At 44.4% G+C, this 12507-nt stretch overlaps 1 protein-coding gene across 1 annotated transcript in view; it reads right to left on the minus strand.

Moving 5' to 3' along the window:
• Nucleotides 1-563: 563 nt before the first annotated feature.
• NRBF2 (nuclear receptor binding factor 2) overlaps nt 564-12507 on the minus strand; it is a 32636-nt gene continuing 20692 nt past the window's right edge. Inside the window, exons 3-4 of the mRNA XM_082266816.1 lie at nt 5029-5069; nt 564-1874 (exon numbers count right to left, since the gene is read on the minus strand). Coding sequence (XP_082122942.1) covers nt 1131-1874; nt 5029-5069 — 785 coding nt within the window. The 3' untranslated portion in view covers nt 564-1130. The remainder of the gene's footprint in view (nt 1875-5028; nt 5070-12507) is intronic.

The following is a 12507-nucleotide window of genomic DNA, read 5'->3' on the forward strand; positions in this document are numbered from 1 at the left end:
TTGATACATGAGTTATGGTGTGTATATGGTACACGCACAGTTTCTGTGGTAAAGGCCAAGTCCACCCTAAATGGCTAGATTAGTTATAGGTGGATGCCGATGGTCCGCTCACCTCTAGGCTCGGTGTATCTCTCAGGGACTATGGACATCTCTGGAATTACCTGTTCTGCCAACTGTGCAGCTTGGGTCTTACTATTCCTCCTCCAGAAGACAAGGAACAATGGCATGGATAATGCATTGATCATAATGCAAATTAAGAACACAAACGGGAGTATAAAATCCTCAATAAAACAGCTCTGATAGGAGAGCAGACCTAAGAGCTCAGATACAGAGATCTCACCAATGCAGTCTCCGCAGACCTAGGGACTTCAATATAGAGATCTCCGCAACAAAGCCCCAAAGAAATAAAATAAGGTATAATTGGATAGCATGGGATACTGGTTTTGGGTAGACTAATCTTTGAGCGTCAAGTCCTTCCAAAACTGTTAAATAATGGCCAAGACTGGTGAACTAAATCGTCCATCAACCTATATCTCTCTGGGACACAAGAAACTCTAAAAAAGGACAAACCAATGTTACTATATTGGCCATAGTAGGGCAGACCTGGGAGCAGAGATCTGTTTAAATCCCTCAGAAATATAGCACAGCAGGCTGTAACCATATTCGTCATCCACCTAAAACTGAAATATCCAACTGTGAATAGATCGACTCTAAAAAACACTGTGCATAATAGAAATTGTACATTCCGAACGCATGAGAGAAACAGGTTAAAATAGAGAATTACTACCTTTGCAACATAGCGTCTGCATTGTAATCATCGTGGAATTATATATACCAATTATAAACTTTAGGCAAGGTTTTTGGAAAAAAAAAAAAAAAAGTTATTCTAGGCAGTCATTTGGTTTGAAGAAAAAAAATTGTATATCAAGATCTTTCCTGTCGCTCTCCTGTAGCATTTTAGGTCTAATCAACATAGGAACTCAAGTTGAATATTTCACAGTGACTTGTCTACCAATGCTCAACCTCCTACAGTAAACTCTTACAAAGACCACCCGATGGCCTTCGCGATATTGCTGCCAAGGTGGTTTTCCCTTTCCTGCGATTGTCCAAATAATCGGTCTCTTGATCTTCTAGCTGTCCATATAGCCTTTAAGTCCTGTAATTTGTGATTGTATATCTTCTGGTAGCTCGAGGGGAGGAAGTTCTGGTAAGGGAATGTCTAAAGGAGGAAGGTTGGGTATAGGAATGTCCGTACCCTTGCTTGTATTTGCTACAAACTTCTGCCAGGTAGACGCTGGGATGGGGGAAGTTGCTGTTGGCTGCTGCAGACTCCACAGTTCAGACTTCTCCACGAAATCCGTGTCCGTGTCCAGGTCTTTCTCAGGGTTTCTCTGGAGCCGTGCCAACTCAGCCCGTAGTTTCCGATTCTCTCGTTTTAGTTTCTCATTTTCAGCCAGAAGGGTGTCCACCAGCAAGTTCAGATCTTTGATCTTGGTTGCTTGCTCTTCCAGTTTTGTTTTGTCATCTTTTGGAACACGATTGGCCTTGTAAGGCTCCAGTGGTTCCTTCCTCTTCTGCAGCAGATACATTAAAGAGTCTGGTTCTCGGTCAAGGACACTGTGGATTTCCTGCAAACACTTCCCTGGGTTAGAACTGGATTTCTGCCCTGCAGAAATAAGTGCATTTTGGCTATCGACATCATCAGTAGATGATTTGTATGATATTTGCAGATGGGCAGTGAGCTCCTTCTCTGCAACTATTGCTTTTTGTTGAGTTCTTAGTTTCTCTTCTCTCTTGGCTCTTTTCAATCTTTCCTGAATTAAGAGCTGTTGCTTCAAGTGGCTCTCCCGCTGCAGCTCTAGAGACAGCTGAGCCTAGACAGAAGGTGAGTAATAAGGGTTACTTGTTATAATAAAGGATTCCCAATGGCTGTCTTAAAAGAGAGGTGAAAAAGATTAGAGCCTCAAACTGTAGGGTTCACTCCAGATATTAATTTAATTTCTAACGATAAAAAGATCTACCAGGGGACCCTATGAGTAGAAAAGAGCCCTACGGGCTGATTTCTACAGGGTCACCCACTGGGGCTCCAGCAGGCAGTAGAGAGCCGCAACATTTCAGAAACCATTTGGCCTTTTTGGAACCTCCACTTACCTTTTCCATTTCTCTACTACCCAAACTCAAGAATTAAGGGTGAGGTGACTTAGGAAATTGCCTTGAACACCCTAAGTAGGGATAGCAACAATGAACATGCATTTTTTTTTTTTTTTAGTAATAGCTTACTAATTAGGTAGCTGTTATTAGGCCAGTTTTCACACTCGTGCAAACAAGGGAGGCTGCCTCTAAGGCAGCCAAGATTACCAATAGCAGAAATGAAATTTCAGCAATCGGGTGTTTCAGCTGCCAGGTTTTACTGGCACCAGGGTCTGGCATACCATTGTCTCATATATCAGTTTCTATTATATATTAGCAGCCTTTTCACAGAACCAAAAGGCTGGAATTTACATGATGTAGGCCCTAAATCCTAAAAATGCCTTAAAGTGGTTGTAAAGGCAGAAGGTTTTTTTAAACCTTCTGTGTGCAGTAGCCCCCCCTAATACTTACCTGAGCCCCATCTCTATCCAGCAATGTCTACAAGTGCCTCAGCCGTTCTCCCTCCTGATTGGCTGAGACACAGCAGTGGCACCATTGTCTTCCGCTGCTGTCAAAGTCAGTTAGCCAATCAGGAGAGAGAGGGGACGGGGCCCAACTTCGGCTCCATGTCTGAATGGATACACAGAGCTGTGGCTCGGCTTGGGTGCCCCCCATAGCAATCTGCTTGCTGTGGGGGCATTTGACAGAAGGGAGGGGCCAGGAGCATCGAAGAGGTATCCGAGAAGCTGCTCTGTGCAAAACCACTTCACAGAGCAGGTAAGTAGAACACATTTTATTGATATGTCTGACAGTTCCATGAATTCTACAACACATACTCTAAAGCAATTACACATAGCCCAGGTGGTACTTTATTATATTCAGGGGGTACTCTGGCTTTTTACAAAAAATGTCATCATAATAGTTCACATTCATAGCAAATTATATACAAACAGAGATCAGTAAGCTTTATTTAAAAATGTAATGGATTGTAAAAAATGTACACACAATGATTAGGTAGCCGTAAGAACTATACCTACCCAGGTCAATGGGTACTTACCCACATTAGGAGGAACCTAATATAAACATGCTTATGGAAAAAGGTACATAATTTAATACATTTACAATACAGGTCTAAAATACACAGTCCTCATTTCTTTAACCACTTCATTACCAGGCCAGGCTTATTTTGCTATTTTGGTGCTATTTAAAGTGGTGTTAATCCAAAAACAAACATTGTATTGCAGCTTAACAATTCTTAGATGTGATGGCTGCATTCGTTTTCCTTTTTAGGCTTTCTTTCTTTTATTTTTACCTGGAAATCTGGCCAGTAATGCCACATACACACGATCAGATGATCGGACGACTTATCCCTCGCATTTTGTTGCATGATACTAGTATCGAATTCAACAACGCGTACTAAACGTATGATTTTTTTTTTTTTTTCAATTCTGGAAAAGCTTCCTGGTTGTGTATATCGGATAATGCATAACAAAAACCATGGCAGCCAGGCTTTTTCTAGGTTATTGTCGGGTTCAGAATCATGCATGGTCTTTGTCTATCCATTTTTAGCGAGGGCATTCTGTACTAATTAAACGATGGTCGTTTGCTTGGCTATCGCATACTTGCCAACTGTCCCTTTTTTCCTGGGACAGTCCCTGCAAATAGGAGCCTGTCTCAGGTGATTTATATTGTCCCTGGAAGCGCGTTTAATCGGGCTGCCCATAAATGTCACGCAGAAGTAGTGCAGCTGAATAGGAGACTTATTCCAACTCTGCTACTGTGGCCTTAAGTTTGAAATTCCCTGCAATTCTCTCTATATTGAGTAGACTCTATAATCTGATAAGTATGTGAGATTAATTATGCAGAGTGGGTGGAGCTTCAGGGAAGTGGGTGTGGTAATTGATAGCTGTGCTGGAAATTTTTTTTTAAATGTTGGCAACTATGCTATCGTACAAAAGTTTTCAAGTTTGTCCCTTCGGATTTTGTTGGATGAAATGTCGTGATCGGCTGTCGAAAGCTGTGTACTAAGCATCAGATTATCGTGCGATCAATTCTAAAGCGATTTTTTTCATACGATTATCTGATCGTGTATACAAGGCATAAGTCTGTTTTTCAGCTGAACAAACACCTGCAGATATAGCAGTTAGAGAGCTGAGAAACCATTGACCCCTGACGGGTGTTTACAATGATCAGCTTTTATTTATGGAAAACCTTTATCCTAAAATGAAAAAAAAAAACATTACTGTAAGTCCCCGTTCACACTGGGGCGACCTGTCAGGCGACCTGGTCGCCTAACAGGTCGCCTTCCATAGAGAAGCTGCGGACCCGTTCTAATAGGATCGACACAAGTCGCTCCGACTTAGAAAAAGGGTCCGGAGCTTCTTTGGAGCGACCCGGAGCGACCTGCATAGACTTCAATGTTATGAAGTCCGTGCCGGCCGCTCCGAGGTCGCGGTGCGAGCAGCGCGCCGCGACCTATGAGGTCGCCCCGGCAAGTAGCGTTGCCCCAGTGTGAACGGGGCATAAATCTAAATCTGCTAGTGTAGATTTGCATGGGCATAGTTTCCTGGTTTACATGACTAAAGGCGTGAATTATTTGGTGCAGATTTCGTGCCTCTAGGAACCTATACAGACTTCCTGCTTTCACTCCTCCCATCCTGTTCTTAGACATTCAACATCTACATTCCATGGATACGGAATTAAGGCGTTACTGTGTGTATAGAAATGATGGGGTATCTTCTGGATACTTATTTGAACTAAAAACCTCTTTAAGATTACAGAACAAGCCCAAGTGAATTTGGCTAACTGCTACTAGATATTCTTCTGTAAACAAAAAGAAAAGTGAGTGGATCTCAATAATTGTTTAACCTCCCACACAGTAAGCTTGATTCATCTTACCTGCTCAGACTGTGTAAGCTTCTTGGCTTCCAAGAGATAAGCTGCAAGACAGAAAAAAAAAAAAAAAAACATAAGGCGGCAAGACTTACAGATTGTCACTAGAGGGCCTCAGACATGGAATGGAGTAGCAGGGAATTCTGCACTGCCGAGAATAATATCCATCTATACTCATAGCTTTTCTAGAAGTCTATATTTACGGTCATTAATTGTCTTTTCAAAGGAGACCTGTACTGACAAAAAATGAAGATTGCTAGTGGCCAGGTGGGAAGCTCAAGGACGCCACATCGCTGGAGCTGAGGTGAATATTGTTCCGCTTTAAGCCTTGGGTCGTTTTGCATGCAATCTCTCCCCAAGTTCCTGCTTTAGGCTAGGTGCACACCTAAGCGGCTCTGTGAACTACGTTTGTGCAGTCACAACAGTCCATTCATGCATCTCATGCAGGAAAAAGGCTGCTGAACCTTTTTTTTTAATGCAGTTAAAGGTTGCATTTTCAAGATGCATAGGGTGCCATTAAAAATTAATGGCAGCCTTGCGCATCTGCACAGGAGCAGGGTGGTTTGGCTGAGGGTGTGGGAACAGGAGCAATTTATATGCTGTGCCGCACCAGCAAACACCCACTTAAGTGTGAACCTAGCATTAGGGTGGCTCCATCCCTTTGCATGGTTCCATGGAGCCACCTCATTAATTTCTGACTGGCACTGCAGTTATACTGTATGTCTTCTGTACATTGCATAGGATCACACATTGTACACTGCATGGGATCACACACACATTCAAAAGGCAAGAAAAGCCTGTAGTGGCAGACCACTCCCCTGCTCCTCCCACCTATAGCAGCTTAACTGACAGCCTGTAGTGGCAGACCACTCCCCTGCTCCTCCCACCTATAGCAGCTTAACTGACAGCCTGTAGTGGCAGAACACTCCCCTGCTCCTCCCACCTATAGCAGCTTAAAGCGGAGTTCCGCCCAAAAGTGGAACTTCCGCTTTAGGGAGTCCTGACCCCCCGACATGCCACATTTGGCATGTCATTTTTTGGGGGGGGGGAGCGGGTACCTAGTTTTGACAGGTACCCGCTCCCACTTCCGCTCGGAGCGCCGCGGCGCCCTGAGCGGAAGTTCTCCTCTCCCCCTCCCTCCCTGCAATCTTCTGGGACACGTCAGAGGTCCCAGAAGATTGCCGGCCAATCACGGCGCGCAGCGCGACTCGCGCATGCGCAGTGGGTACCCGGCTGTGAAGCCGCAAACTGTAACAGCCGGGTGCCCACAGCAGTGATGCCGGCGCCGAGGGAGAGGATCGAGGCTTCCGGCGGCCGCATCGCTGGACCGTTGGACAGGTGAGTAAATGGCTGGAACTCCGCTTTAACTGACAGCAGCTTCAGCCTGCACTTTCCAAGCAACTGATGCCCTGTGACCTGTTCAGTGGGTGCATTTTCCTACCCGTAAGTGCAAAAAAAAAAGGAAAAAATTGGTGCTATGGAACCAGGGATCAATAATGATTTCAAAAAGTATTGGCCAAAATGTATAATTAAAAAATGCACTGCAGATTAGGGAATTGACCGATATCGGTTACCGATATTTTGGCCATCGCATATCGGTATCGGCCGATATTTTGTACATCCTATGTCAGGGTCTGAGACTAGTCTTCTCCCCCTCCAACCATTAGGTGGTGATGCTCATGTAAGGGTAAAATGATGTCAAATAGCATAATTCTGTTTAAAAATGTTATTGAATATGCCACTCACATATGTACAAATTAAAGATATAAGCAATTCCAAATGAGCAGATCAGTATCTCTCACCCACATTCGTCGTAAGTGATACTCGGGTGATACCGCTGGCATACGATCTCGGAGGTCACATGCGTGGTCATGCCCGGCGTGACCTCCGAGATCGTCATCATATGCCGGACGGAGCGGTATCACCCGGGTGTCACTTAAGGAAAGTGGGTGAGAGATGAATCGGTATCGGGTGGGAGATGGAGCGGGTGAGGGACAGAGCAGTATTGAGTGGATGCCGAACGGAGCAGCATCACACGGGTATCACTTACGGCAAGTGGGTGAGAGATACCAATCTGCCAGCAGATCGGCTAATGTGGAATTGCTTATATCTTTAATTTGTACATACGTGAGTGGCATATTCAATAACATTTGTAAACGGAATTATGCTATGTGACATCATTTTACCCTTACATGAGCAATATTTTGAATATCAGCAATATCCGCCCGTTCTGGGGCCGATACAGATAAATCTGTAAAAGTCAATATCGGCCCTCAATATATCAGCCTTGCCAATAATCAACTGATCCAGCACAGCACAGGGCAATTTTGGAAAAATGTCCTGTACAACTTTGGTGATATTTTAGCATGATTTTGGCGCCCACAGACTTCAATAGAATTCCTTTCCTAATTGCACCTACATGCAATGTTATGAAATGTCAGTGCTCCCCCCACCCCATTACAGCAGATCTGCTTACCTATGGGCAAAACCAAATCATAAAAAGTAATGAAAGTCACATCAAAAAAAGCAACCATGTTGCATTACATATTCGTAATGAAAATCAGATCAAATCGCAGCTGCAGTAATGTAAACCTAAGCTTAAGGCCGGTTTCACGCTGGTGTGTTGTGGTTTGGCTGCAGCATAGGTGTTTATCAGCGATTTAGCTGTAGTCCCATACACTTTTTATTATGTTGCGTGTTTTTCAGGTCTGTGGACTGTGACCAGGTTTCATGTTACACCCTAAATACGGGTGCTACATGAAACATGGTCAGAAAGGTGGCCTATAACCACAAAAATTAATGCAGCTTACCGCTCACTGGGGTTGATTTAGTGAGGCTGGGTTCACATATATGCATTTTTAACTGCATCCAATTTACATAACATGTGAATGGCTTTCAAAGCAGCTGGTTCACAAATGTGTGGGGCGGCGCGGTTAAAGAGTCCTGTGCGTTTTTTGGGTTCACTTCAGGTGTGATTTGAGGTGAAAATGCGCACTTGAACCGGTTAACAGAAACGCACTGGATGGCCGCACTGAAACCGCGGGCCACATGTGTGAACCCAGCCTAAAACAGAAGAGTGTAAAATCTGGTGCAGCTTTGAACAGAAACCAACCAATCAGTTTCCAATTTTTTTTTTTTTGTGAAAGCTTAATTGAATAAGCTGAAGTTAGAAGCTGACTGGCTACCATGCACGGCTTCACCAGATTCTGCACTCCCCAATTTTAGTAGATCAACCCCACTGTGTCTACTGCGACCGCACAATGATGTAGAGTGTTGGTCGCAGGTTCATCCATGTTTATGTATGAAACATAGTGAAATCTGGTTTTATTTCAATATGAATGTCCGTACTGCAGACCCTGTCTTGTCATCTGCAGCCCTAGAAGGAAAAATGTCCCCAGCGTTTACCTTGGGCCTTATTTGTTTTTTTAATTTCCTGGGCGCACTGCCAGGCGAGACATTATGATAATGTTATGCAGATCTCCACATTTATTTTATGCAGATAAATATGATCCCGGAGACTGGGCAGATGTGTTGTTTTGTATCATCCAGATTGCCTGCGAGTACTTTACAATGACACTTAACATACACTGCTGAGCTTTGTCAGCAGCTCTCAATGATGTTCTTTCACATGAAGATAGCGCATGGCTCGTTAATCCTCAGAATTCATCGTGCAAACCTTTATTTCTATTATTTCCACTCAGAGCTCCCCGATTTCCATTCCAGGCACACCAAGCACATGAAAGAAATACATCTTACATCCCAAAATCCAGAGCACCACCTGAGCTTCCATCATTTTGGCCGGCACAGACAGTATAGACACCTCCTGGCTGCTTTTGGTGACTCTCGTGAGAGCCACGGATGTCCTGAGCTGTACCTACTGACTGCAACAATAGTCAGCAAAATAAATGGAAGCGATTATTGCGGAAAAAATGGCTACAAGTAGGTATGCCAAAGAGTGAAAGGCTCTGGCTGGAATCTTACATAGCTATAACACTAATATGTATATATATATATGTGTCATTTCTACAAACTGGTAGATCTCCATAACCAATTGCCTGATTCAAATCTTTAGGTCCTCTCAACATGGGGCTGTCCAGCTGCAGTATGCCTGGGAAGGACAGATTCAGCCTGTGGACAAATGATGAAGGAACCCCCCCCAGCCAGAGAAATCCGACAGCGGGACTCGCAGCTGTCAGAATACACTGATCAGTAAATGCAGTCGGTTGGCTACAGCCACTGAACGGCACAAGTTTTAAACATGTTCAAATGATCAACTTTTGTCGAGCAGGGACGGCCCAACTCTGATCGAAATTCAGCTGGTCCCTGCTGATCTGGATACATTTTAATCAATTTGAGGCCAACTTTAGACTGGGTTCACACTTGCAGTTCTCTGAAAAACAATCTGTGATGTATAGTAGGTTTAGGTGGCTGGTCAGGGGTGGTACCACCATGGCTCAACAGCATGATCTTACCATCCCCTGGCCACCCTGGTTAAAGATGCCTAGATTCACAGGGCACATTGAGATCTGAGCGGTCACTGTCAGGAAATAGAGTTCTTAGTATTAACAATCTAGTACATGATACTTCCATGAAATGCTTCTTATAAAGGTGTCATGAGGAGGTGAAAGAAAAAAGTAGCTGGATCAGCACAGACAGTAATTAGACACTCCTGGAAGAGGAGAGGGCTATGATATGCAAGAAAAAAGAGAGCTGTGCTAGCTAATTGACTCTTCCTGGAGTATTACATTTTTCTAGCAAGTTCATAGGCACATTGCAAGTGAATAAAAATAATTTATAAAAAGAAAAGCAATGCAAGTAAACTTTTAAAATACTTGATAGCTCTTTGGTTTTACCTGTGTGTTTACATTTACTTAAAAAGAGACCTATCGTCAACTAAAAAAAAGAAAAAAAAAAAACCATAAAGTCCAACTGGACAACATTTAGTTAGGCTAGGTTCACACTTGTGCGGCTCTTAGCGCCGCGTTTGTACAAGACACAGCTCCCGATTCTTCTTAACCATTGGGTTATACTGCCTCCTACAGGAGTAGGACACTAGGCAGGAAACAGTTTGACTATGCCTATGGGCAGTCTGAGGGGGGGGGGGGGGTATACACTAGGGCTGCGCATCTTCACCTACCTCACGATTCGATTACGATTATTAGGGTCACGATTCGATACGATTCGATTCCGCGATGCATCACGATTACTACCCAATGCCCATGCCCAGCCCACTGCCCAATGGTTGTCAAAACTTTATAAAAAATACAATCAAGCAGTCACAAATTAAAGAATCATTTTTATTTTCATTTGCTTTTAAAGGACACTTCCCTGGACCCTGGCATGGCCTGCACGCCCTGCATAGTGCACTGCAAACATATAGGAGGTCTCCTCAGGGATGTGATAAATACATGGCGGTGTATGGAGGTCTCCTCAGGGATATCCAGGATGTGATATATATATATATATATATATACACATGGCAGTATATGGGGGTCTCCTCAGGGATGTGATATATACATGGCGATGTATGGGGGTCTCCTCAGGGATGTGATATATACATGGCGGTATATGGGGGTCTCCTGAGGGATGTGATATATACATGGCAGTGTATGGGGGTCTCCTCAGGGATGTGATATATACATGGCGGTGTATGGGGGTCTCCTCAGGGATGTGATAGAATACATGGTGGTGTAACACCACCAAGTATTCTATCACATCCCTGAGGAGACCCCCATATACCGCCATGTATATATATATATCACATCCCTGAGGAGACCCCCATACTTATATCACTGGTGTATGGAGGTCTCCTCAGGGATATCAGGGATGTGATATATATTATATACATGGCAATGGGGGTCTCCTCAGGGATAGACTGATGAGGCTCCTTCAAATAGGGATTATGGATCCATAAAACTCTGAAAACTGTCATACCTGGCACTTTTATGTGTTCTAACTCTAGACTCAGTGACACAGTCACAATATTTTCTTGATAAACTCTCCCTGTACACAATGTGCTGGGAAGCGGGAAGATTATTCCTAGAAATCATCTTTATTGGTTACATTTGGTCTAGTACTGATATTTTACTGTTTATCCATTTGCAAGGAAAGCACAAGCAATGAAAAATAATGAATATTTTTTGTAAGAAGCATTGTGTGCTTTTAAAGGGAATCCAGCGTACTTTCATTGAGTCTTTGTGCTGTCCCTGTATAGTACACAACAGTGATGAGAAAGGATATGGAAGGGGTACAGTAAATAGGGATGGAGTATAGACAGGGAGGTACAGTATACAGGGATGGGGACAGGTATGGTGGGGGGTACAGTATACAGGGATGGGGACAGGTATGGTGGGGGGTACAGTATACAGGGATGGGGACAGGTATGGTGAGGGGTACAGTATACAGGGATGGGGCCGGTATGGTGGGGGGTACAGTATACAGGGATGGGGACAGGTATGGTGAGGGGTACAGTATACAGGGATGGGGACAGGTATGGTGAGGGGTACAGTATACAGGGATGGGGACAGGTATGGCGGTAGATACAGGGATGGGGGTATTTGGGAGGATATGTATACAGTGAAGGGTATATACAGATCAGTATATAGAGGATATGTTTATAGATCAGAGTATATGGAGAAAATTTATACAGATTAGTATACAGAGGAGTAATTAGAAGATATGTATACAGTGAAGGGTAAATACAGAGGAATATATATGTATCACAGTATATTGAGGATATGTATACAGTGACATTGTGCTGTGACCATGCCGGATAGTCTGGCTCCCCCTGTCCGCCCCCTCACCTGGCTCTGCCCCTTCTCCTCCGGCTCGGACTAGGCCTCCTCATCCTCCACCGTCACATCTCCGGCTGGGAAGGCTGCGGCCGCCCTGAACCCTCCCGGGGCCAGAGCACTGATAGCTCTGCTCTCCTCCTCTCCCGCGAGGAGCTCCGTGTTTCACAAGCCCGGCCGCCACCACGACTCTCATCAAGCCCCACCCCCGGAACTGACGTCATTAGCAATCGATTTTGCAGTCACCCCGAATCGCAAAGGGTCACATTGCGCTGCATCGATTCGGCGATTATATTCCGCAGGCCTAGTATACACACTCTCAGCTATAGGTAGTCAGTTTTGTTACAAGCAGTGTCAAAAGAAACCAACTCCTGATACTTAACCATTGGGCCATCCCAAAGCAGCATGAGGGGGTGAGAGAAAGCAGAAATAAATTCCCAAGGCCAACTGGAGCTCACCTGAAAAAAGCAATACACCCTCAAATAGGACCAAGTCCTCTAAACAGCAGCCAGCAAAACCTTGCAGGCAAAAGAAGCTTCCGCAGATGCCAACACATCCACTTTATTTTGTAAAAGTGTGCACCGACGACCAGGTGGCCGCCTTGCAAACCTGCGTCCCTGACTCGATGACGGAAAGCCCAGGAGACACTAATTGCCCTAGTAGAGTGCTCCTTGACAGGGAAAGAAGGAACCGG

The sequence above is a fragment of the Pelophylax lessonae genome (genome assembly GCF_965119305.1).
Source record: "Pelophylax lessonae genome assembly, chromosome: 9".
NCBI lineage: Eukaryota > Metazoa > Chordata > Amphibia > Anura > Ranidae > Pelophylax > Pelophylax lessonae.